Consider the following 26378-nt stretch of genomic DNA (forward strand, 5'->3'; position numbering starts at 1 on the left):
GAGTCCATACCCCACTCCGAGAATTTCTCTCGAAGGTGCTCATATTGTTCTCCAAAGCGTCCATATTTTTTTGTCTTATGGCTTGCCGTTCTGTCCTTGCTTTTTCTTTCTCAGTACAAGGTTCCCCATCAATATGTATAGTCAGGTTGTCCGTTGTGAAAAGATCCTTTATCTCGAGTGCCAGGGACCTTCCTACATCAATGATGGTTTCGTTTTTCATCTTTGCATGGACGACTCTGCGGAGGATGTCGTAATAGAACGTACTGAGGAGATCTAAATGAACAGAATGGTCAGGATTTGCCGCCAAGAAAGTGCCCACGTCAGTTTCCGAAGGTAAAACCCCGCGATCCGCAACCAGTTTGAAGAAGGACTTCAGCCCCATGGTCAATATCTAAGCGAAAAGAGAAAGAAAAAAGGAAAAATGGCGGTGATGAAAAGAAATGAAAAAGAAAAAGAAAAAGAAAAAAAAAAAAAAAAAAAAAAAAAGAGCGACAAAGGTATAAAAGGATGAGCTTTTTATGGTGTAAAGATTCAAAGCGAATAGATAAAGAATATTGAGGGAAAGATACAGGAACAAGTGGCAGTGGTAAAAGGGATGGGACTTTGAAGGAGGAAGACAATGATCCCTTTTTATATCCTGGATTGATGATGAGTTTTATCATTGCCTCATATAGTTTTGATATCGATCCTTTGCTTCACAGGCCACATCAATCTTTATTCAGTTCCTTTGTTTGGATTGGGGTTTTGTCCCAGTCAATAGCAGAGATTGACAAATAAATACAAGCTCTCGCATGAACGGCAGATTGGAAGAAATAGCATTGAGATACCAAAGTGAAACCATCTCGGTATACAGCATATAGTGCTGATGTTGATCCTTTGTTATACAATTTTTTTTCAGCTTCTTTTGTTTGCAGTGGCCCTTGCTTTGTGAGGAATTTAATGATTTATAATTTTGAACAGGGGTAATAAATGCATTGACAGATATGACTCGGTGATTATAGGTAACAACTAAAGAAAAAAAGTCTTTTTTATCAGAGAATGGCTTCAAATGATGCTTTTTGCTCCAACAGCCCCAGTACTATTGCGTTAAAGCAGAGATATTCGTTGGCTCTCAGGTTCCGGCATCAATGGCGGAGATAGGTGATGTGCTTATTGCTTGGAGTAAAAGCTAGCTAAGCACCCTTTCTTACTGGACGATGCCTTGTTAATGGTGATATTGCGCAGCGCCTTGTGGATGGAGGGAGAGCAGAAGCGAGAGTGGTGGTTTTTGGCGGTCGTTTGGTGTGTGTATGTGCGAACTTGATAGTTGATACCAATCGCCAAAATATATGCATTTAGAATTACAGAAGCGAGATTAATACCGACGCGTTTCATCCTTTCCTAGGGATTGTTATAACCATGGCATGATTGTGGAGTGGCCGCCAAAATAAAGTTTGTTTATTTCTTCTGGAGGCACCAATGGAAAACGCTTGCTTTCAAGTCGATACTATGGCGAATATTATCACTTCTATTACACCAGTTAATAAATAAACAACACAATGGGCCCCCTAAGAGGATGCTAGTGTCATGCGAAAGCCTTCAAGAGTTTTTTTATTGGCACAAATAAAGAAGCCAGGATAGCTCCATGACAGTTTAGTTTTCGGTCATTTATTTCGACATCGAAATAAAATTTCAAGACAATGCCCATGAATTGCTGGATTTTAAGCCCATTTATAATGGCAAATTTGCCAGGTTGACGGTTTAAGGGATAGTAGTGATTAGATATAATCGTATTTAATGTTTTTCGTCCTTGCGGGAAGGAATCCTTATTGAATATTTGTTCAAGTGGTTTGCAATTTCGTTGTTATCTGTTGGGAAACCAATAATAATAATATCAATAATAAGTTTTATATTAAAAAAAAAAAATAAAAAAAATAAAAAAATAAAAAGACGCTCTTACCACAAGTACCAATGAATTTTTTTGGCGACTGGACATGGATTGGGTCAGAAAATATGCGATACATAACAGGTGTTGCGGTCCTAAGTATGAGGCGTGATAGTTTAAAAATCTATTCATACTGAACCTGCATCTCTTTACTGCCTGCGGTATGATCGAATGCATTAAACGCCGTCATTGACATACCCTTTCCTTTGCATTAAATCAAACAATGAAAATCGCAGCTTAAATACACCTTCAGTTCGGATAGAAAGCATACTGAACGCGAACCATATATATGACGTCTTGTCATCCAAGTCTGGGGCCGTCTGCCCTCCCACAGTCGTTTGGCCCACCAGATTCTGAGCCGAATGTGCCTCCCACTCGATCTTTTCCTCTGGATAGTGCTCATTCGTCATTTGCTCTGCCTCCTTTGCCGAGCGCTGTTGTCCTTGGTCAGTTGTATGATCATCTTGTGTGCTTCTCCAGCGGTTACCATGGTTGGATATGTTTTCATCATGTGATGATTGGATTGGCCTATTTTTAAGCGTACTTGATAAATGGGATGTCTCTAACTGGTTCTGTGGTAAATGCAGTTGCATCTTACTCCCTACTTGCAATACAAAAAAATATATATCAGTATTTGCTGTTTTGTGAGCTTGCTAGAATAATAATAAGCATGATATAAACTAGAAAAATGTATTCACCAGAAAAGGCCGAATGGTCATCCCAGTTCTCTGAAAGATCTGTTGGTTTGGAAGAGACAGATCTATTTGAAGGCCTGTTAGAAATGGACGAGATCAAGACGAGGTTTCTTTCTGTGACCTCATCCTCCAACCAGAGATCAGCATTGACAACAAAAGCCTGCCGACTCAGATTACTACTAATTTGGAACCATTTAACAAAGAAGGGTTGGTTGATTATGAATACAGTCTGTTGGTCTTGTGTATAATCTTTTCAACTAAATAAACAAACAAAAGGAAGCATTGCAAATTGCCAAACGAAATATAAAGAGATAGAATGAAGTGTGAAAAATGGATAGTGGAGAGAATAAACAGAAAATAGGGTGATTGAAACATCACTGTCTGTCCACAATGACATTTGTACTCCTCTGAGAAGTCATTTTCAAGCAAAAGTACAATATTATTCACATAAGCATCCCCTCTGAAGCGTAACAGCAATAGCTCGATTAGTCATTATTGAATACTCAGAAATATGAAAAAGCGTGGAAGGTATCTATTAAAGACACCGCTCAAAGCAAAAATAACAACTGGTCGAGCACAATGTGGGTTCTTTATGCTATTCCTTCCTTTCCATCTGTCACTCGCGAAAGAAAAGTGACTGAAAGAAGAGTGAACTGGTGACGCATATCGTCTCATTCTCTCTCCGCAGTGTTGCACATTATGCGTGCTTGATGGTTCACGCCACAACAAATATTATATTCATATATAATTAACTATTTGTGCCACATTGAAAACAACACAGCCGGGGCTTTTTTTTTTTTTTTTTTTTTTTTTTTTTTTTTTGATATTTACATTTTGTGGTTCATCAAATGCACCTCAAGCACAGCCACCAATCAAACCCTGTTATAATCACATCTCTTTCGATCAAGGAATGTATTGTGCCACAGAATGATTTTTTTTTTTTTTTTTTTTTTTTTTAATTATGGAACCGTTACACACGAACCTGGTAGGAACGAGTTTTCCATCTGCTGTCTTGGCTATCAGCTTCAATACTGGCGCTGGTGTTATGTTACGACGGTCCTAGAGCCAAATTCGGTATCAGAAGTACATATTATTGATAACTGATCGCAAGCATACAGGACATTAAAAAAACTGCCACCAAATACCATCGCCTATTGACGACCTATTGCATGTATGTTTCTCCTTGTTTTTCAGTTGGCTTTACGCCTGAGAGTTCAAGGAGAAGGCCCAAGTTTGCTACAAATCTTCAGGAAGCATGACTTGGTGGCTCCTTGCACACCAAAATTGCAGTATGGAATAATAATACAAAAAAAAAAAAAAAAAAAAAAAAAAACGTACAACAAGCTGCTATACCTTATCACCAAATCCGCACATTCTAGCCCGTTGTGGTTGCTGCACTATTTCTAGCGAATAAATTCTATTCAGGAGTTTTACCGAATTCATGGTTATTGGGCACATTAGTATATCAGTAAATAGATCTGTTTTTACAAATAATGTGAAAAGAGCCATCCTTGTGGCATGGGATTCTGAACGCACACTTCACTGAGATCTACATCGCTATCACTGTTGTCGTCCTTCGGCTGGCCGCGAGGTCGGTAATATCTTATCTTGTCCATTTACTTTCCTCTTCTTGACCCTAGTTGTGAAAACGTGATAATCGGAGGAGAGGGTGTGGATAGAGGTTTGACTAGTAGGCAGACGAAACAAATGCTACTCTGTTGGATGCTGTAGGCTGCAATAAAAATAAAAATAAAAAAGTTTAAGTACATAAATATAATAGCCAACCATGCATAGGGAGACAATCTTCAACGAAGTTAGAGTTGTGCTATAATTCAAGTGTGCAGAAGGACATCTTTTTTTACGTGTCAATGGTAAGAACATAAAAAAAACCTAAAATGTTGCATCGCACAAACATGATCACAAAAAAGAATGAGCTCATTGAATGGACTGTGGAATGCATTCTAATGAGTGCAGACGACTACATTGTGTCAATGGTCTTAACGATCAGCGAACAACGACATTGAGAACAATGTTGACTTTTTTTTTTACAACGAGAAACAAAATATATTTGTATATTGTGAAGTACTTTTTTTTTTTTTTTTCCCTTGATTGGCTCCTTGTTACACCGTTAAGGACAATAAGTCACAGAGATTTAACAGGAATAGATCATGAAACAGTTCGGTGAGGAAAAGGCGAACACAGCAGAGACAGATATGAGCAGAAGTAGGACAGAATGACAAAAGAATAGAGAAAGAGAGAGTGAAATGTGTGAGAGAGACAAGAGAGATGGGAGAGACGACAAGGCATGGCATGGTATGGTTTTCACAGGGTACACATTCGTTCATACAAAGTAGGTTGACAGGCATACAGACCGGGAATAAGAAACAAGACATCCTGGACAAGACATGTGGATATGCATTTAGATTTTAGATGGACCAAAACATTGCAGTATGGAAGCAGCTTCCCGATTAGATTAGGACGACAGCCAGCAGTGAGCAACATGTCATCGAGACAAAATAGCGAATTGGCGATTCGTAATTCAGGGCTCTTTCTCTGCTCTTCTCTCCCTCCGCCTCTATTTTAATTGTATTTTTTGATGCAGAAGCGTCTTGTGCGCTTAGTATGCTTTTTTTTTTTTTTTTTTTTTTCAAGGAAAAAAGAAAAACAGGTTCTCCCAATAATTTAGAATGTCTTTAGGCAGCTCCAGTACTTTTTTTATTTTAAAACTGATCTGGGTTGCGATATTTTTTTGCTGCTGATTGGTCACAACAACATTAAGTCCATATTAGTGTGGTACTCGATGATGCCAATTGCTTATCACTTCCTGATGCCAATTGCTTATCACTTCCTGCTATTACAATTCCTAAATGTGCATAGAAATACACAGCAATTCAATTCGACTTCCTCATGTTAAGATGATCTGAGATTTAAATAGGCTTCTTTGATTCAATCGACTACGGTCCAATTTGTTTGAACATCTGTATTGAACCATTTTTTTTTCTTTCGTTTTGAACCAACTTTCTGTTTAACGATCCATTGCCCTGGGAATAAACTATTAAACAAACCAACAAAAGAGTTGTGTATTTGTGCCAACACATGGGTCTCCCCGTCTTGATTTCTCCCTGCTCTCCTTTTTTTTTTTTTTTTTTTTTTTTTTAGAAAGATCTGGTATAAGTTATTTGATTACCATTCGTTGGGACGAAGGCTGGACAATAATGCGTTGACGAACGAAAAATCAAGGCAGCAGCCCATGGTTGCTCAATCAAACCACATTGCGCGCGTTGATAGCAAATAAATAAAGCATGGCAATCAACTGGTTAAAATTTTTTATAAAAAGTCATACTAACCTCAGCTGACAACACTGTCTTGTAGAAACACAGGCGCGTAACAGAACTATAGGCTTAATACCCTTAATTGTACACTAGCAGGAAGTGAGGCACTCAAACTTAGGCTGTGCCATACTAAGTAGTGTAAGATTAATGCTTCGCCAAACGATTAGACTATTAGGTGAATCACAGAAGATACAGCGGTCGTTAGAGCTTAGTACAATGTGATTGTGTTGCCTGGATCATACTTCGACTATCCACCTTTGTCTCTATGGGTGCTATCTGGCACTTTAGGCCATGTGTCCACTCAATCAACATTTGGACCCTTGCACATACTCCGGCGCTTGCGCTTTCCTAGAGTCCCATAGCTTTTTTCAATACCAAACAATGGACTCTATTCCAACTAGGCTATTCAACTTTTGGTGGCTCTAGAAAAAGTATTATTATTCCGAGCAGCTTTTCTTGCACTCTTCTATCTCCCGATGGTACTTGAATAAATGATGGACTGATTTTGGATTGCTTCCTCAGCTTGTGTCTTGACCTCCTTATCGGTTTTTTTACTGCTGTTCAGACTAGTGGCTTTATAGGCCTTCGTACCCTAGTCTTGGCCTCTGAGATAAATAACTGAATCCCCTTGCTCATCTTAGATTATTAAATTACTTCTGTAGGGAGCAAACGAGAAGGAGTTCTCTTTTCGCTTGCCAACCAACTAATGGCCAACAAAACAAGCTTTATCACGTGCGTCCCACGTTTTTTTTTTACTACCATTTTTGGAGAAAATGAATATCCTTTTCGGTTATTTTTTATCATCAACAGATCTTAATTTAATCATTTATCATAATAATGTCTCCATCATTGCTTTTAAAACATATGAAGCTTACTTCTTGCATATCACGGCTCATGATCTACACTCGTGCATTTCCAAGGACACCATGCTTTAGCACACGAATTTCAATCAAAAGATCTTTATTACTCCGATCCGAGTCATGGAATCAATTCAGTGTACCTTTAATCCCATATAACTCTGTCGCGCACTTTTCGACAGGATCAGGTAATGAAAAATGATAAAATAAAAAAAATCCTTTCTGAAAACGATCCTTTTTTATTCGGAACAGAAATGTGAGATTACGCTTTGCACAACTGCGCAAACAAAAAAAAAAAAAAAAAAAAAAAGGTGCTCCCTATATACTGGACATAAAACACAGCAGACATATCCTGCTTCTTTCCTTGCTTTTATTAGAAAAGTGCAGATACGAAGAGAGAGAGAATGAAGCAACAATGGAGATATACAGGACCTCGTGTCCTGTGTTTTCAACTTGACCAAGTACATTTATACACACATTAATTTTTTTTTTCTTTTTCGCTTTTCGTTTTGCCAGTTTGGTGCCATGGAGCGCTGCCTCGTCCAGCACCCGGTACAGGATTCAAGGTTAATTTCATCAAGCCGGATGGCGAGAAGGTGACCGTAGAAGCGAACAATGGTGAGAGCCTACTAGATGTTGCTCGTGCTAACGATCTAGATGTGGAAGGAGCATGTGAGGCTTCGCTAGCTTGTTCAACCTGCCACTTGATACTGGATGAGGAGTCATTCAATAAGCTGGAAGAGCCATCTGATGAGGAGAACGATATGCTAGATCTTGCCTTTGGGCTCACAGACACGTAAATGACTTTTTTTTTTTTCATTTTGCTCCATGCTTATCAAAAGAAAAAGAATACTTTTCTTACTCCACTGAAAATTGACTGTGTAATAGATCACGTCTTGGTTGTCAGGTCTTAATGTCCAAAGAGTTAGACGGTTTGACAGCTAAGATGCCATCAGCAACCAGAAATATGTATGTCGATGGCGCCAAACCCAAGCATCATTAGAAAATGAAACCGGAACTCTATCCAGCGATATATATCGATTTTCATGACACAAAATGACACTGCAACATTGTACATACATTTCACACTTGTCAGCTGGAACTGCTATCTTCTTTTTCCCCTTTGGCTGAAGATCATAAAATATATTCATGTATATTCGAGTTTAAACAAGAATCAGCACCATAGTACACCATCATCACTATCATGTCACCATAGAATGGAGCTCAATGTAGCTCGGTAATATGAATAATATACGCACAGATGCATAGATGTATACACTGTTATGACAAATTTGAAAGCGCTTGTGAAGGGAAATGACCGTGGGAAGAAGGATGCGCAGTTATCAATAGTGGAAGCATTCTAAACAAAATATTTAGAATAAAACAATACAAAAAGAAAATGATCTATCATGTCAACTTACTTCTTATATACTCATCGATACTAGAGCAATCTCATTGGGCACAAATTCAGAGTCAAATAATGCTGATGATGTTATAGGTGTTGTTATTATCGTTTAACGAAGCTATCCCATCCGATGAATGTGATGTTGCCGATATTACTCCTGGTAACATCGTGTGTTAAGAGAGGATAGATGGTAAAGGTGCTGATACCTATGGTAGTGCTCATACATGTACCCATCAATCGGCTGAGTCTTTTAAGGACAGGTGTCTCCATGACTAACCCCTATTGGACGAATTGATATGTCCAATCGATGATGGATAGGAACTATGAGATTTAATCTGCCATTGGCTTATACTGTTGTCTGCTGCTTTACGAGTGCTGCTTTAGATAATCAATGGTGATAGCAATAATGACAATGACATAGCGTGTGCTTTGTAAGACTTATTCAACTTAATTAGATCGACTTTGAAAAGGATCGCATGAGACGCTACCGTATTTGGTGACTGCACACGACTCTCATGGTGGATGCTGTTGTACATGTTAGTTTTTACTACTGTTGTTGCCGACATAAAAAGGCTGTTTCAGCCGCATTCGGTATAAAGTTGGTGCTGTCACGTTGTTCCAAAATGATGACAATAGTTTGCTTAAAGCCCCCCGCTGAAATCGAGTTATCGATGTCTTCCATTGAGAAAACGGATACATTGAGTGTTAAAATATGAAGCAGCTTCACAGAGATATTGTCTACTGGTACTGAAATTAGAAATACCCTAATGGTGTCTTCGTTCACACAATGCTTTCCTAGCCACCTCCTATGTTTTTCTGCTGTTTTTTAAGCCGCCTTTTTCATTGTTTTACTCTTCCGATTTATCTCTATCCAAAATCAGTTCTACTTGCTATTAATCTAGTACAAATGTGCATGTCTGTATAACCGCATAGTCTTTAAGTCATGAAAGCACTTCATGATATCCAACATTGGTATCAGACATCTGCCACAAAAAGAAAAGGGTGACATCCGAAAGAAGAGGAGACATATCGACGAATCTAAGACTTAAGGCATGTGTTATCTAAACCTTATGCCTGCGCGCCATCGCTAGGACCCTTTCTGATCGAGCCAAGTCCTTTTAATTGCTGGAAAGTGAACAGAATAAGGTAAGCCACACAACGGTTTTGTCCTGTTTGACCATTATGGCAGCGATCAGTAACGACGGGAATGCGGAATCGTACATAGTCTTTAGTTATGGTAGTATTTATTTTATTTTACTTTTGCCATGATTGAGGTCGTGCCCAGGCCAGTTGAACATTTTTATACTTTTCGTCATGGGCAAAATGATATCCTACTCGACTCGCCTTGACTTCTGTCATCGACACTTTGTTTCTTCCTTCCTCTCTTCCTTCTCCTACCCCTACAGTTGCAACCTTATCGCTACATATTCCTATATCCCATCGTCTTAAAACTGCACCTCTACTTCTGACATTCATTTATTTAACATATTCTAATTCATAAGCTTTCTTTGTATTTACATTCTCTTTTTTCTTTAGTCCTCTTTCAGTTTTAATCTTATGGCTCTGAAACAACCAGTATCGACTTTCCAGATCCGAAACCCATACCGTTTAGAGCGACCTGCATTCGACTCAGCAGAGGTCTGGCAAGCTGCTATTACAGACGAAGAGCAAGCAATACACACAAACCTATCGCAGAGACCGCTTCCACGTCAACTTAAAGAGAGTAGACAGTATGGTGCTAAGAAGAACAAGCAGAACTCTGAGAGTAATGGCTCAAGTACCGAGAATAACAATCCTTACCAATCTAGTCACGAAGTCCAACAGCAGCCCTCTCAACCATCTATCCCTACCATCACCGTCACTCATCATATTGACACATACTCTGAGCTCACGTTTGAGCGCCATGTTGAATGGCTGACGCAAACTGCACTTTGGTGGGATATGCCTGTAGTTCATTTGTATCCGGCACCAGAATCTCGATCCTCTTTAAAGTATGTGGAGGCAGCAGCATCACGGTTTTCTAATTGGGTCAATTTTGTGAAGATTCCAATCAGTGAAGAGACTCAGCTGGGATCTGCTACCTTTCTTGCAAAGTCATCACAGGCTAGCAGAGGAAAGAGCCAAAGGGTCATCAAGGACTCTAAAGTTGACAGCGCCCAGAGCGACACTGCTAGACGGGACGGCAACCAGGAAGGAGGATTGGTGAAGAGCGCTCTCGGGCAACGTGAACTCAAAGATGTGAAGCTCATTGTGGGCTATACATTTGTTGGTTCAGTAGAAGAGCAAGCCCAGTATCATAATGTCTTTGAGGCAATGACAAAGCTGTACCCAATGATTGAGATTCGGTATATCAATTCGTTTGAGCCGCAACACTTACAGTCGCGACAACAGCAGGAACTTTTAGAAGACGTCTACCTTCAAAATTTGAGCTGGATCCATTATTGGAGCGCTGCAAAAGAATCACAGGTACTACAAAGTAAGATAGTGAATGAGGTCGTACGGGCGCGTCCCATGTGGGTTAACGGTGATCTCCTTCATCGCAACTATCTTCCACCCGTGGTTCCAACAACCCCGTCACCTATCCTGGACCATCCTATGTCCTCGCTTTCATCATCAGCATTAGCCATCTCGCCATCACCCAGCGTATACGTTGGTAGTAATGAGGGCGATGGTTATAGCATTGAAGAATCACTGCGAGGAATTCCATCGACAGTGTTGATCGCATCGCACTTGGACACCAGTTCAATCTCAGATGAGCCAAAACAAACCGATATTTCGTCTCATGATCGTCGACATTTTGCATTGGAATGTCAATACGATAATGTCCAAGACACGGGTTGTCTCGAGCGATTGCCAAGTCGAGTTCTCTTGAACCGTACTCAGAGCCCTGTAGATGTTCATCGCGATGCAAAGAATTCAATTAGGCCTTTTAATCGTTCCAAAAAGTGGGGGTTTCCATCATTAGTAGGCGGTGGAGTGAAAGATCGTGAATATCGCAGGTCGGTGTCGACCCCGCTATTACTACTTACACGAGATAATTATAGTAGTGGAGCAATTGCAAAGAGTAAGGAGAGCTTCAAGGGTATAGAGATTGTCGGTTCTAACATTCGAGGTGATACGAATATGTCGCCACCACCAACCTCATCACCACCAAGCTCTCCCACTTCCACATCTTCGACTGCTTCCTCATCGTCCTCGTCTTCCATGGGTTCATTAGGTATTGGCCACCGCCTGGCTGGATTGGCCCATCGTTTTGGCATGTACAAGATAAAAGGGTCTTCACTCATGACTGTCGATCTTTGATGTCCGATCTCTTTTCTTTTTTTTTTTTTATCTTTTAAATCGTATACATTTGTAATAAACAAAAATATATAGCAAGACATCACCTGTTACGAATGCTGCCCTGAGACGTGATATCACGCATTACAGGTTGTTATTCTAACTTTATTCAAAGTGAGATGATGGGAGCTAAGGCACATGTACATTTTTGAAGGGCCATCAAGAAGATGAGAGCAAATGAAGACAAGGTCCCCTTAGGAGTTACAAGAGCTGATCGACACTCCATACTACTGAACAAACTTGAAATTAAAAAGTAAACGAGCTAAGCAAACCAAGGTGTCTTGACGCATCCTGTTGTGCAGCCAATGGTGTTTCTTTTCAAGAGATAAGTAGTGAATTGTATATTTTCATGTTACATGCATACCTTCCTATTTCTACAATTACCGAATATCCCGATAAAATTAAATAAAAAAACTCACGGACGTGCCATACCTTTGATGAGAGCCCTGTCCAAAAGAGCACAATCACAGAATTCTAAAAATAAAGAAAAAAAAAAAAAAAGTATTCCGCATAGAACCCAAGAGCCACGCCTTTGTCATATTGAGAGAATTTTAAATATTGATATAAAGTTATAGGAGCCAGTAAAGCAAATAAAAACATTACCTACGCGGCTTCTTCGGCTTGTCCATCTGTTTGTCTAAACATAAATATCGCGGATCTTTGTATATATATATATACGCACTGCCTTGAATTATACATCTGGCTTCAAGATGCAGCTATATTTTAGGAGTCTTGCAGAAAGGTAAACAGTGCATAACTGATCAGTGACATGGGTGCAAGATGACTGAGACTGTTTTACTCACTATTTAATTCTTTTAAAGATGTGTACAGTAGCGTAGTAGCGTAGTAGCGTATGCTTTCCTCTGAGCTCTTGTCGCATGGCAAATCCTTTGTCCTACCATGTTCTGTAGATGAGGGAGAGGCCCAGGCAGGAGAGGATGTCCCAAAGCGCAGAGTCATTTGGCGCAAAGTACATTCATCTGTTTAAAAAAAAAAAAAAGGGCTACGCAGGAAATTAATAAAATAAGGTTTTGTTTGGTTTTATTACCAGACAAACAACCAGACCAAGACTAGGACCAGGGCAGGAGAACCAAGGTTAAAAAAATAAAAAATAAAAAAGAATGTCCAACACCAACATTGATATAGTGTGTCCATAATAAAATGCTTTTGTAAATGAATCGATGTATACAACATAATGTGTATATGTTTGAATATTACATGCCATGAAGAGGAAGTAAAACAGTTTGGAGGGAGGGGGGGGGGCGGGGTACCAGAATAAATGGAGTCGAGGATACTTTGCAATGTGTCAAGTTAAGGATTCAACCCCAGTCTGTGTACATGTACGTGAATGATTATAAGAGTGTGTAGAGGAAGAGAGAGGGAAGAGAGAGCAAAAAATTTTTCCCGTCCTTCTTTTTTTCCCAACCAAAAAAAAAGATGATTTTTTTTTAAGGCACAGGCACTCGTCAGTGGTTCGCAATTATAATTATTCTTAATTTTATTGACGTTGTCATGAATGAATGGTGTCTCACTCCAGTTGCTGTTGTTTGAAGATTCCTGGTAACCATCCCATACAGTCTTTCCTTCATACAAACAGACTGGCTGTTCTTCTTTATTGACGTGTGTGTGAGAGTGGTTTGCAGGGGTATGGTAAAGTCTATCAGAAAAAAGATGACTTCTCTTTCTTCCATTCTCTTTTCTCTTCCCCTCTTTGTCTTTGTCTCTGTCTTTTCCCCTTTTTCTTCTTTTCTTCCTCCACAAGCATCGCACCCCTTCCTTGCCCTGACCTTGCATCGCAAAGAGGTCCCTTCCCTCTCCTCCTCCGCCCTTTTCCTTCATACATCAATACATTCATTCCAACTCTTCATTCATCATTCATTTAATTCTCTTACCTCTGCTAGCAACAACAATAATACGAACACTTACTTTTTAATACATTCATCCACCTGTAATCGCAATCTTTGCAAGCAACCACCTTACACATTCCAAGGTACATCATCAGTTTCATCAAAAGCACATTGCATGCACTTGATGATTGTAGCTCATCTTCTATCCATCACATACATCACTTTACACATCTCTTCATACGCCATCAACTGCTGGAGTACGAACCCCAGTGCTATTTTTTTTTTTTTTTTTTTTTTTTTTATACCCCTGGTTCTTGTTTAAACATGCCAATATTTTTCAGAGACAAACTGATCGGATGTTTTGGCTGTCTGGTGAACAATTCGCCTCTTTTTATTTTTAACCATATCTCCACCACTCACAATGACAGGAGACTATTTACTGATTCGCTGTGTCTTATTCATTTTATTTTATTTTATTTTTTTCTTCACATATTAATCATATTAATTGTACAGGCAGTATCGGCTCTGAGACCCATCCAGGTAAGGAGACCATTTTTATTTTTACTGTTGTTTTCAACATTTTTTCCTGGCACCTCCTTTGCCAATCTATCTATTTGTATAAAAGTGCGGTTGGGCGCGTGGTATCTATTAACGTACGATACGTGCCTTCTCAACTCTCATATTCATAAGAGAGACCGGTCTGCGACCCCTTTTTGTCCACACTACCAACCGACAAGGCTTTTTTTTTTATCTTCAACCCTTTCTTGCGATCTTTATTATTCTATGCCCTTGCTCAATCTTATTTGGTGCCCCCTCCCCTTGTCTTGTGCGCATGTGCAGTCGTATTATTTTTATATCTAGAACACTGCTCTCCTATTTGGGTTTAGTTTCTACTGTGGTCTGATAAAAAAACTGCATGCTCCCTTAATTCATCTCACAACCTGTCATCCTGAGCAGTCTTCCTTTTTCTAATAACACAATCTGGCTAATACGCTAATACAGAAAAACTTTTTGTTGGCTTTAAGAAACCTATTGAATCTGCATGCCGCATGTTGCATTATTTCGTATAAATATACTCTCCCCCTTTTCTCTTCGCTTTCATACTTGTCAACATGGGTTGTTTGATAGGATTCTTGGAAGATTTGGGATGGGAATACTATTCCTTGCCATCAATTATCCCTGTCGATCCGTTTTTTTATGCAAACATGAGGCATTGCAAACCCTTCATCCCTGAACCGACAGCATGGCACGCGTCAATGTTACTATTATTGGCGTGAGTGAACGTAGTTGCTTCACTTTTGCTTGTTCTCACTCCACTTTGTTTCTTTTCTGTCTCCTTCTCTTAATTTTGAACTTTGCAACCGAGACCATTCAGATTTCCTATTCAATGCTTCACCCTCCTCTCTCATACTCACGTATTCCTTTCTTGTTCTCTTATTCCTTGCTTGCTTAATCTTTTTATTTTCAGATTTTCAATTAATTGATTGTGAAGCAAAATCGACACTACAGGCAAAGGTAGTCTTTGTTTATATAATTGGATTGGCCCATCTTCATTCTTTTGTTTTTTTTTATTTATTTTTTTATTTTTTTTATTTATTTTTTTTCATATTTTATTTTTACGCTGTGATGACGAATGCATGGAATATTCAATGCATGTTGGCCGGTGTTTTCTTGACAAAAGGCAGCACCCCTATCAGCTTGATCTTACACATTGCTTCTCTGGATAGTTTTAATTTGATGATTTTGGTGTTTCTTCTAGTCCTATTTTTATCATTGTAGTGGGTGTGAGTGAACGTGGTTGTAATCACAGTTGGGCAACAGACAAAGGCATCACGTTGTCTGTGTCCGATGAAAAGCATGATCCAACAGGGGCATCACACCTTTTTTCTGTGCTTGTCATCAATATCGTCATCATCGTTATACCCTTGGTCCGCTGTTTTTCTGTGTTGGCCTTGTAGGAGGACTCAACTAAACTTAGGGCATGGCATGTGCATGCAATCCTTTCTCTATTTCTCTTCTCTCCTCCCTTTTCCTTTTTTTTTTTTTTTTTTTTTTTACCTTCCTTATTTCATATTTTTAATTCTTTTTACAACTCTTTCAAATGATCAGAAAATAGTCTCATCATACTAATCAGAAACCACTTCCCCTAATTTTCTTTACTCTCTTTTCATAGTTGCTGGACAGACCTTTTTTTTTTTTTTTTTTTCCTTCCCTCTTTTATTTCCCCACCTACTTGCATTGAACTTCGTCAAGGTAAGACACAGTAATTCAACAAGCCTCGACCAATATTCTACACTCGGATACTCGATGATCGCTCGAATCCAGTTTTTCCTTTTTTCATTATCCAATATTCACTCTATCCACACCTACTGCGCCCATCCTTATTACATATCGGCATGCATCAAGCAAAGACCTCCCTGCTCTACCACATTCACCCATTCAATCTCCCACTTCTGGTCCCTTTTTTTTTTTTTTTTTTTTTTTTTTTCTCTCTTCAACGTGTAATATTTTTATCTCTCAGTCTCCTTAAATTTTTTTTGTCCTGGTCTTTAGCATGGGCATGGATCGTGATTTGTAAAAATGCACAAGATCTCCGTGTATGATTATTTTTGGCTATGGGATTTTATATTAATAATGAAGAGAGCGATGGGTGACATCCTGCTTATATGATTCCGATAATGACCAAGTTGTTCATTTACGTATTCTTGAACATGCTGGCAAACTATCAGGCTCATCATCCAATATTAAGAGAAAAAGTCAGGTGTCCATTCTTTCAAAAAGCTATTTTTTTGCTCCAACATGTCAGGCACCATGATGTTGACTGCTTATTGGAAAAAAAAAAAAAAAAGAAGTTCTTGGGCTCTTTTCTTCTGTATCGTCATTATATGCTTGTTTGACAGTTCGGAATACTAGCCCTGACTGGCGAACTATGATTCGCTACCGGGATTGTACGCTGCCATGAGCTGATGTCGTGATTGTTTTCATATTCCCAATGCCACCTCTATCTGATTACACTCTACTCGATCCTCCAACGCTTGCTGACTTCGGGTCCATAGCTAGTTTTTTGTTAATTCTATCCCAGCCTGGCCCTGACAATCTCATTATACCATAATCTATATTGGGATGTGACAGAGTCGTCCTGCAAAATCCCTTTCATAATCTTCCAAAACTCTTGAACAAAAGCTCTTTTTCCCTTTATTTCCTTATTCACTTAATTTCATATCTAGGATCTCACTCATTCGTAGTCTGTGCCTCACTCCTTTTTATCAATTTCGTAAAAGCCATATGCTTTCTTATCTTTCAATAATTCAAAGTTATTTAATTAAAAAAAAAAAAAAAAAAAAAAAAAGAAACAAAAAGAGAATACAGTGGATCCCAGATTAACACTTATTTCTCCTATATTTTTTCCATAGTATGGACCAGCCCTATCAGGACCTGGAAGGTCAAACAGTGACTTATGCTGAGCCTCAGATCCGCCGCCAGTCCCAGGCTGGTTTGACTATTGACACCAGAGCTCGAGGCAACACAAACTTTCGCCGCCAAAAATCGCTTGTCCGGCCCGAGCGTGAACGTGTTGACCGCAACCATCCACAATACTTTTATAGAAACGTGACACAAAACTTGGATGGATCTCATGTAAGAGTACAGCCTTCTACCACAGGTACTGACCCAACCGGAGCAGCCGTCCCCAACCGATCTGCCGGCCTTCGTCGTGGCAAGAGTGTGCTTGGTCGTGAAATTGAGAAACCTGGGCATTCGCGAGCCAAGGTAAAAACGAATGCTCCCAAGCGTAAGATCATCCCAGACCTTAAGGATCCGCTCAAGGAGAAAAAGCGGGAGTGGCCTTCTAAATGGGTTATATATTACAATGCTATCACGTGCTGTTTTCCAGCAGCGCTTCTGAGCAAGTGTGGTAAGGAGTGGTTCCAAGTTTTTTTTTTTTTTTTTTTTTTTGTAAACAGTTCAAAAACAAACGTCTATATGACAAAGAATATCGTCTAAAGATGTGTCATTGTCCGCTTACTTGACAATTTAGGTATGCATACACCGGAGATTCAGCGAGCATGGCGCGAAAAGATTGCGTTGGTATCTTTGATTGTGTTAATGGTTTTGGCTGTTGCATTTTTGACATTTGGACTTCAACAAGCACTGTGTCAGGACGAACAGAGCGGCAAGTTTGTTGCTGGATCGAGATCCGAAGATGTGATTGTCCATGGCATGGGCTATTACTTCACTGCACAGGATAATGGAAACGGCGAACCTGTTTTTATGCACCCGCCACTGAACAGGGATGTTTCGAGCGAGAGTGTTGATATTATGAATGCAGAAGGAGTCTACGCAGCTAAAGGCAAGGACGCGTCATTCTTATTCCAGGACGCTGCTGGAGGCGCTTGTGATGGATTGATTAGGCGTAACGCTCCTGCAGCTCCGACCGACAGCCAGGCTAACTTCTACTTCCCATGTATCATGCGTAGTATTAACAGTCCTACTGACTACAACACTACCTATGAAAGAGGCATTAATGCTTGCCATACTTCTCAACCCGTTCGTGATTCCTGGAGTTCGCTCAAGAGCAAATACAATGCCCCAGCTTACTACACATGGGAAAACATCACGAACCCTGATCGCGCATTCTTTGCATATGATGGCGATGTGATTGATGCAGATATTCTAAACTGGATCAAGCCTGAATTCACTGTGGATGAGAGCATTAATGCCCTTCGTAACGGGACCATTCGCCTTCGCAGGGATCTCTCGTTTCTCTTTGTTCAAAAAAAGATGACCCATGTCGGTGACTGCTTAAAGCAAATTGCTCGTGTTGGTGCCATGGATTCCAAGACGATTGGCTGTGTGACCTCAGATGTAATCACCTACGTTTCGTTGGTCATCATTCTTGGTGTTGTATTCATCAAGTTCTTCTTGGCTGTGTTCTTCGGCTGGTTCCTGAGCCATCGCCTAGGTGGTTTTGAAAATGAGACCTATCAGGATCGTATGAAACGTGCAGAGCAAATCGAAGCATGGAGCTCTGATATCAACCGACCTGCCTTTGCTGGCGCCAAACGTTCAACCTTCTTTCCTACTACCTCTCGTTTCACTCCTACTACTAGCAATCCTGGTTCTTCTAACAGTTTAGTAGCACCGTCGCTCGGTACTCCTAGTGCTAGGCCTGTATCGATCTTTAATCGCCCTGGTGCTGCCTTTGGTAAACCATACACGCCTCCCGGCTCACCAGGCATCAATCCCGCATTTCTGTCAGCATCTGCTGCATCTAGTACTTCTTTGAACCGCGGTTCTTATCTGAACCAGTCCCCAGGTCCAAATGGCACTCCTCCTCCATCGCCGCCACCAGTTCCTAATCCCATGAGGCCTGCCAGCGTGCACAGCTTTGGAGGCTTGCGCAATATCTCCCGGCGCTCTTCAACTTCATCCTCCACTGCAATTCAGCAATCCAACTGCCCTATGCCTACGACACCATTTCTCATCCCTCAGCCCCCTGTATCCTATCAGCCTTTTAATTTCCCCCTGATTCACACTATGGCCTTGGTCACTTGTTATTCAGAGGGCATTGATGGACTTCGCACGACTTTGGATTCGATTGCCACAACCGATTACCCTAATTCACATAAATTAATCGTTGTTATTTGTGATGGCATGATTATCGGAGCTGGTAACAACATGTCAACCCCGGATATTTGTCTTTCGATGATGCAGGATGACCTTGTGCCACGTGACGAAGTCGTTGCCCACTCGTACGTTGCTATTGCGGATGGTACTAAGCGTCACAACATGGCCAAAGTCTATGCCGGGTTCTACAAGTATGATGATGAGACGGTCCCAGATAAGAAGCTTCAAAAGCGTGTCCCAATGTGCGTGATTGTAAAGGTTGGAGGTCCTACGGAACAGAACATGCCTAAGCCCGGTAACAGAGGAAAGCGTGACTCTCAGATCATTCTGATGGGATTCTTGCAACACGTTATGTTTGACGAGCGTATGACATCGTTCGAATACGAATTCTTCAACACTATTTGGCGCCTCACAGGAGTTTCTGCAGATCGATATGAGATTGTGCTCATGGTAAGTCTATTCAACTGTTTTGTAGCAAAGTGCGGAAAAAAAAAAAAAAAAAAAAAAAGATTAGCTTCTAACTTGAAATCTTCATTGGTCTTTTGCCCTTTAAAAGGTGGATGCTGATACCAAGGTTTACCCTGATTCACTAACCCGTATGATTGCAGCCATGGCCCATGATCATGAGATTATGGGTCTGTGTGGAGAAACCAAAATTGCCAACAAGACTGACTCTTGGGTGAGCATGATCCAAGTTTTTGAGTACTATATCTCACATCACATGTCCAAGGCTTTCGAGTCTATGTTTGGAGGCGTTACTTGTCTGCCAGGATGCTTTTGCATGTACCGTATCAAGGCGCCTAAGGGTGGTAACGGCTACTGGGTTCCAATCCTGGCCAATCCTGATATTGTCGAACACTACTCCGAAAATGTTGTTGATACTCTTCACAAGAAGAATTTGCTGTTGTTGGGAGAGGATCGTTATCTAAGTACGCTCATGTTGAGGACGTTCCCCAAACGCAAGATGATGTTTGTACCTCAAGCAATCTGCAAAACTGTTGTCCCTGATACATTCAAGATTTTGCTGTCGCAACGTCGTCGTTGGATCAATTCAACCATTCATAATCTGTTAGAGTTGGTCCTCGTTCGTGACCTGTGCGGTACTTTCTGTTTCTCGATGCAGTTTGTTATTTTCATGGAGTTGGTTGGAACTGTAGTCTTGCCTGCTGCTATTTCCTTCACTATTTATTTGGTCACTATCTCAATCTATCGCGCCATCTCACATGATGAATCGATCCCTGATACGACTGTTCCTCTGCTCCTGTTGGCAGCCATTTTGGGATTGCCTGCAGTTTTGATTGTGATGACTTCTCGCAAGATGGTCTATGTTGGATGGATGTTGGTTTACCTGTGCTCGATCTTTATCTGGAACTTTGTCCTGCCTGCTTACGCTTACTGGCACTTTGACGATTTTAGTTGGGGTCAGACCCGTATGGTTGCTGGCGAAACAGCTGGAGGCGATCACAGTGCAAAGGAGGGTCAATTTGACAGCTCTAGCATCACAATGAAGCGATGGGGTGAATGGGAGAAAGAACGTCGCCAGAAGGCAGCCATTTTGGCTGGGCTGCCTACGCCCCAATTCCTGGTTTCGGATTCCGGTGAGGATTGGATGAGTCAAGTAAGAGAAGAGGAGCTTTCGGACGAGAGTTCAAGCTCACGTAGGACTGGTGATAGTTCGCAACCTTTTGCAAGACAAATGACCTCTGGATCGTCTGCATCCACCGGAGGATACTCGCTCTCAGATGCTCCTGTGTACCCAAGCTCCGGCCTGGACTCAATTCCTTTGATGAACATGCATGCTCCTGCACCTGGTGGAACGATAGGTAGACAAAGTATGTATCAGTTCAACAATCCAGACCGAATGTCCACGCTGACACCACCAGCAGCGGGTCACATCCCCAATCGGCAGCACACATCATCTCCCAAGCAGAACTACACACCTCCTCCCATGCCTCCAACTGGCCCTCGCTTAAATTCGATTGACACACGAGCACCATCAAGGCCCGCATCACCTTTGTCACGACAAGATTCATAGTATCACAAGCATGGTGCAAAAGAACTCTGAATATTTTTTAGACTTCAAAACTATTTACACGCATTACATTCTCTTTTCAATAATTCAAATCGGTGCAAGCGAGCAACCTTGCCCTAGTCAACAATCCTACTCTTAGAATACATTATCATAATTATTTGCTTCATAAAATAAAAAAAGAACTCTACGAAATCGATTCAGCGGGAAGATGCTCCCTCCTTTCCATTGTGGAAAAAAATTGCCCATTTTTTTGATCCAAGGGCTTTCAAGCTCACAATCATGATTAATAGTAGAACTTTGAAGCATGGATGGTCATCAGCACTTTCAGCTTACTGAGGAATGTTTCATTCCTCTTTACTAACAATTATTAACGTATTTTGCGGCCTCTTTCTCAGAAAAAAAAAAAAAAAAAAAGGTGATATTATTAATCGGCTTTAAGTACGCCTCGTGTGGATTTAAGATGAGTTCGTATGTGTCTTTTGAGGTTGCTGGCCACATTAAAGTCCTTGTTACAGTATGAGCAAACGTGAGGTTTCTATAAAAAAAAAAAAAAAAAAAAAAAAAAAAAAGTATCAATAGTTATGAAAAAATAGTTTAACAAAAAAAAAACATGAGCTCGTTAGTGCAACTTGTATGCTTGCTTCCTTTACCTCTCCCGTGTGTGTAAGCCTATGAGTTTCTAGTTGGCTTGGTCTCGAGAAGCGTTTCCCACAAGCGGAACATTTGTGTCTTTTTTCTTCAGGAAGTAGCTTTCCATCTTTACCCTTGTAACCAAGTCTCTGCTGATGTTTGACAATATTTGACTTGGCATCACGCTTTCTCTTTGAGAACGAGACAGGTTCAAGCGATTCCGGCCTGTTTCCATCTTCTTTTGCATCGCTGTTATTAATTTCATTATCATCCTCGTCGTCCCCGTCATCACTACTCTTGTCGTCTATGTCTGTATCGTTGTAATCGTTGTAATCATTGTAATCGTTATCATCATTGTCATTGTCGTTATCATCATTCCACCGCTCCCGTTCTGAACGGTCTTTGCTTCTTCTAAGATCTCTACTGCTGCTGCTGCTAATGCTGGTAGCTGTGGATATATGGTAGTGTTTTCTATCTTTGCCCTTTGAGCGAGGAGAAGAAGGATTATTACTGATGCTAGACGCCTGTCTCCCTTGTTCTCCAGAGTTCCTTCCATCCATTTTAGCTTCCGATCTTGTGGCATAGTAATTATTTATCCACATTGAATGCAGCTTCGCAAGATCTTCAACTGTATAATATCCTTCTTCACCAAGTTTGAGCTTTGACTCAGTCTTGTGAAGTCTATCAGCTATGACTCCAGCTTTGTTAAAACTATGGTGTTCGTGCTGAGAAGTCGTCCAAGAACGTGTGTGATTTAATTCAAACGAATCGTCGCCATCTAGGCTCGAATCTTTCAGTGATTTAAAAAAAAAAAAAAAAAAAAAAAAAAAAAAAAAAATTAATACCACAATAATTTCTTTTTAAAAAAACTTGCATCTGGCATGGTATCATGCTGCAAGTTTGTTTGCCGCCTAGAAGACCTTACTATCTAATGATACAAACGACTGTCTTACTGGTTGAGTCTTTCAAAAGGGTTGAGCTGCTTCCTCGGAAGTTTGCAAAAGTTGATTGTCTTTGAGCGCTTGTTAAAGCTGGTGTGGTAATATTGGACACGCTCTCATGGCGCTGTGCTATAAAGAGCGTGGATTGGGCTTTTTGGAAGGTAAGAGAGAAAGATGGTGACTTCATTAGAACTACTTTATCCCAAAATGAGGTTAATACACTTCCTTTTTTCCCTTTTTTGAATCCTCACCCTCCGAGTCTTCTTTCAGCTCATCCTGTTCGTAATGCTTTAAACTTTTTTGTTTGACCCCGAAGCTACGCAAAGATAGCCTCGGAAGAGTTGGTCGTTGAGTTTGCCCCTTATCACCATCAACCAAGATGTCCATTACTTTTTCTTTTCGCTGCCGCTGCCATAGATGATCGTCGTCATCATCGTAGGACGCCCTTCTCTTGATAGTGTCAAATGAATTTGTTTGTTGCCTTCCTTGGTTTAATTTCGAATACGGACCTTTACTTGAAGGTACAGTATCTTTGTCTAGACGGCGTTGACCACGTAAGTAATCATATGAATAATAGTAGTGGTGTTCTTCTTGTAGATGAGCATCGTGCCAATCGCGACTTTGTTGTATATTACCCCATGTTGGGTCTCTTTGCTCTATATTGCTTGTCGATGAGTGTGATTCTCTCCTGGATTTACTTCCACTCCCATGATTACTACGTAAATAATAGTGATCATAATGCTGTTTTGGTTGTCCGTCTTTCTGCTGCTGCTGATGCACTTCCTGCTGTTCAATATAATAACTATGCCGATTATAGTTTTGAGATCCTTTGATTCGTTGCCCATCGAGCAGTTCTGTATCATGAAATGGAGGAAATGATTGCTCGCGTGTAGAGTGGTATAGAAGATGTTTGTGAAGATGACTTTGGTCTGACTTTGAAGGTCTTTGATGTCGTGATAGGGACAGGGATGAAGAAGCTTCCCTTTGCAGAACGCCGGACCCCTGTTGGTACTTTAGAGAAGAGGAAGAAGAAAGGGAAGAAGCATTCTGTTGATGTTTAATCGATGACCACTGTCTGTCATATAGTATATCAACAGATCTGTGTATTCTTATTTGTTCAGTCAAGGAATAGCTAGAGTGACATACATGTTCATGATTTGATGGCTGTATACTATGTTTCATATAGTCATCGTCAACAACCAGGCCTATAGAGCGAACATTTCGACGATGATCGTCATGATACTTCGGACTAGTTGATGGATACTCTCCATCTCTGAACCGTTGCTGCTGAGAGCCATAAAGATCAATTGTTGTTCCTCTCCTTGTTTGGTCTATTCAACGCGACAAGGACGAAAGTATCAAGCAGGAAAATAAAAAGTCAGAAAAAAAAAAGAATGGGGCTGTTCTTTTCCTCTCCCCTATTCAATCGCAGAAAAAATGTTGAAGTAACCAATCGTATCTCATGGCCCAGGCAGGTAACACAGTGAAACATGCTTGGAAAGGAAAAAAAAACTGTGATACCTTTCATGACAGGGGATTGCAAGGTTGATAATGTTGAATGCCTCAACACCTTGTCGTCAGTCGCAACTGGAGTGGGTAGAATGATAGCAGATGCTTGCGTAGGAGTAGGGGAGCGGTTCGATGATCGAGCGAAAGAGCCGTGTTGATGAGAGGAAGCAAAGATGGGGATGTCCGCTGAGACTATTAGCATTTCTGGTGTAACTCTTGAATCATCAGAAGAACCATGGTATTTTCGTTCCTGTTGTTGATATTGTTGATCATAAACTTGAGATTGAGATTGTTCAGGCTTCAACTGCCGTAGATATTTTGAATGTGAATGAGTCAAGTATTGATGAGATTCTTCCAATAGTGGTGCATCAGGTATATCTTGTATAGGTTTATTACCAAGATCTGTTTGACGACTTTTGTGTGTACTTTTGTGGCTATGCCTCTGTTCCATTCTTTCTCGGAAACAGGAGCAAAAAAAAAAAAAAAAAAAAAAAAAAAAAAGGAGAAAGAGATAGAAAATGAAGATGAGGAGACGAATATCTAGTATCGACAGTGAATGGAGTAGTTATTGAGGTTCATCGTTTCACTTGAAATGGGATATCTTTGGCGTAAGAAGGATAAGAAAAGCAAGCTTCACTTTAGTCAAGTTGAAGTTTATCGTAAAAATGTAACACGCGTTCTTTTTAGAATAAATTAATTTATAAGCTTAACAGGGGGATATGCAAATGTTTGTGGCGAGTGAGGCAAGTTGAATAGATGAGGCAGTTAAATGAATTAAAGGACATTCTTTTGCTCATTGAAGCGACAATGCAACAAATGATTTACCCATGTGCATGAGTTAAAAAAAAAAAAAAAAAAAAGGAAGAAAGAAATAGGAAAAAAAAAGATTGTCTGTATGTGGTTCGGTGATGATACTCCATGCTCAAGTATACTTTCGCACACGATATCATTCCCGCCCTCTCTCGTCCTTTCGGCGTTTGAACCAATTGTATTTGATTTAAGTACACATTGTTGTGTAAGGTGTTCACCAGAACAGGGTTCGATCGCGCTAGAAGCAATGCAACAATGGGATCGACGAGGACTGAGTGCTGTTAGTTTGTTCCAACAGTTAGTTCGCGTTCATCTGTTCATTTGGAATTGAAACAGAGCTAACCAAATGTGTGAGTATCAAGCAGTGATCTTCACCTCCTATTGAAATTGTGTTATTTAAAATTTATTATGGTAAGAATCAAACACGCTTGTCGTAAACAGTTGAAGCAAGTCTGCTGCTTGGTTAAAAAATTGTTCACATGTTCAGGTCTCCCTCACCACAGAACAATAGTATTATCTTATAAGAATCTGCCTTGCTTTTATCACCCTTAAACCAAACCACAGAGGATTCGGTCTCGACCATTCCTTACACCAGTAATCTGATTAAGTTATTTCATTTTTTTTTTTTTTTTTTTTTTTTTGTATCCCATCCATTCATTATTACCTGAGTTGACCTTTGAGAGTCAGATATTTATATCGACGGTCTCAAGCACCACCTTGGTGTCTGCTACTGACTTTGATGCCCTTTGTTTCTGGTACGCATTCCAGGAAGGTATAGTGTCACTTACATAAAGAGTTTAACATTGATAACATGTCGATGATTTCTTCAGTGATATTCACCAATTTTTCTATTCTCTTGGTATGAATAGGTTTCAAGCGTTTTAAGATAGCATTTATCCGGATCTAACAACATTGTTGACTAAAAATACCTACATCCCCAAAGGACTTTACGGCCACTGTTAATAATTACTTTATTTTGAATATCGAATTCAAGGATTAAGATCTTTGGCATTGGAATGGGATGATTCCAACTCCTATTTGACACCCGTAAATGAATAGAGAAATGTGAAGCACGTTTTTTTTTCCATCTGCGTTTTTTCTCTGGCGCAAAGATTGGACCTTGACTTGATGTAGTACAGAGTACATGCAGAAGAAATAAATTTTTAGCATGAATTTTTTCAATTCAATGTTCCACTTCTATAAATGGAGGCACTCCATTGGTCCATTTTCTTGATTTAGATATTCGGCGGCTGTGTAACATTTTTATATCCATCTCTATCGAAAGACTCTTGCCACTCTATCTGACTTGAACGCTGTGCAGTTATGACATGCACATTGCTTTACCAATCTCCGGAGATACCCAGTACTCCAGTATTAATATTCATTTACAAAGCATAGTTACAGATAGAGAAGACAGAACAGACAGATATCT

At 40.2% G+C, this 26378-nt stretch overlaps 7 protein-coding genes across 7 annotated transcripts; 4 read left to right on the forward strand and 3 right to left on the reverse strand.

The window, feature by feature from the left end:
- Positions 1–1478: 1478 nt before the first annotated feature.
- Positions 1479–4713, reverse strand: BCR41DRAFT_419510 (velvet factor). The gene is made up of 7 exons (XM_022029772.1): positions 4156–4713; positions 3973–4036; positions 3602–3678; positions 2623–2795; positions 2123–2525; positions 1940–2019; positions 1479–1847 (listed from the first exon to the last, which is right to left on the reverse strand). The coding sequence occupies exons 1-7, from the start codon at positions 4233–4235 to the stop codon at positions 1774–1776; spliced, it is 951 nt and encodes a 316-aa protein (XP_021884850.1). The 5' UTR covers positions 4236–4713; the 3' UTR covers positions 1479–1773.
- Positions 4714–6747: 2034 nt separating this feature from the next.
- Positions 6748–8165, forward strand: BCR41DRAFT_347433 (2Fe-2S ferredoxin-type domain-containing protein). The gene is made up of 3 exons (XM_022023094.1): positions 6748–6996; positions 7325–7604; positions 7697–8165. Exons 1-3 carry the CDS (start codon positions 6789–6791, stop codon positions 7809–7811), a joined length of 603 nt encoding a protein of 200 aa, XP_021884851.1. The 5' UTR covers positions 6748–6788; the 3' UTR covers positions 7812–8165.
- Positions 8166–9770: 1605 nt separating this feature from the next.
- BCR41DRAFT_413501 (hypothetical protein) lies at positions 9771–11516 on the forward strand (the record flags this gene model as incomplete). Its single annotated transcript, XM_022029487.1, has 1 exon — positions 9771–11516. The coding sequence occupies one exon, from the start codon at positions 9771–9773 to the stop codon at positions 11514–11516; it is 1746 nt and encodes a 581-aa protein (XP_021884852.1).
- Positions 11517–12957: 1441 nt separating this feature from the next.
- On the forward strand, positions 12958–14836 carry BCR41DRAFT_183588 (hypothetical protein). The gene is made up of 2 exons (XM_022019773.1): positions 12958–13542; positions 14528–14836. Exons 1-2 carry the CDS (start codon positions 13200–13202, stop codon positions 14674–14676), a joined length of 492 nt encoding a protein of 163 aa, XP_021884853.1. The 5' UTR covers positions 12958–13199; the 3' UTR covers positions 14677–14836.
- A 2100-nt stretch (positions 14837–16936) lies between these two features.
- On the forward strand, positions 16937–20573 carry BCR41DRAFT_294427 (chitin synthase-domain-containing protein; the record flags this gene model as incomplete). Its single annotated transcript, XM_022020400.1, has 4 exons — positions 16937–17312; positions 17436–18651; positions 18784–19474; positions 19581–20573. Coding segments are annotated over 4 exons (3276 nt in total), but the record flags the coding sequence as incomplete, so codon positions are not given.
- Positions 20574–21480: 907 nt separating this feature from the next.
- On the reverse strand, positions 21481–22246 carry BCR41DRAFT_300469 (hypothetical protein; the record flags this gene model as incomplete). The annotated part of the gene is made up of 2 exons (XM_022020573.1): positions 21481–21591; positions 21707–22246. The coding sequence occupies 2 exons, from the start codon at positions 22244–22246 to the stop codon at positions 21481–21483; spliced, it is 651 nt and encodes a 216-aa protein (XP_021884855.1).
- Positions 22247–22473: 227 nt separating this feature from the next.
- On the reverse strand, positions 22474–24618 carry BCR41DRAFT_183566 (hypothetical protein). The gene is made up of 4 exons (XM_022019772.1): positions 24149–24618; positions 23774–23958; positions 22640–23674; positions 22474–22476 (listed from the first exon to the last, which is right to left on the reverse strand). Exons 1-3 carry the CDS (start codon positions 24585–24587, stop codon positions 22841–22843), a joined length of 1458 nt encoding a protein of 485 aa, XP_021884856.1. The 5' UTR covers positions 24588–24618; the 3' UTR covers positions 22474–22476; positions 22640–22840.
- Between the last annotated feature and the right edge of the window lie 1760 nt (positions 24619–26378).

This window comes from Lobosporangium transversale (genome assembly GCF_002105155.1).
Source record: "Lobosporangium transversale strain NRRL 3116 chromosome Unknown BCR41scaffold_5, whole genome shotgun sequence".
NCBI lineage: Eukaryota > Fungi > Mortierellomycota > Mortierellomycetes > Mortierellales > Mortierellaceae > Lobosporangium > Lobosporangium transversale.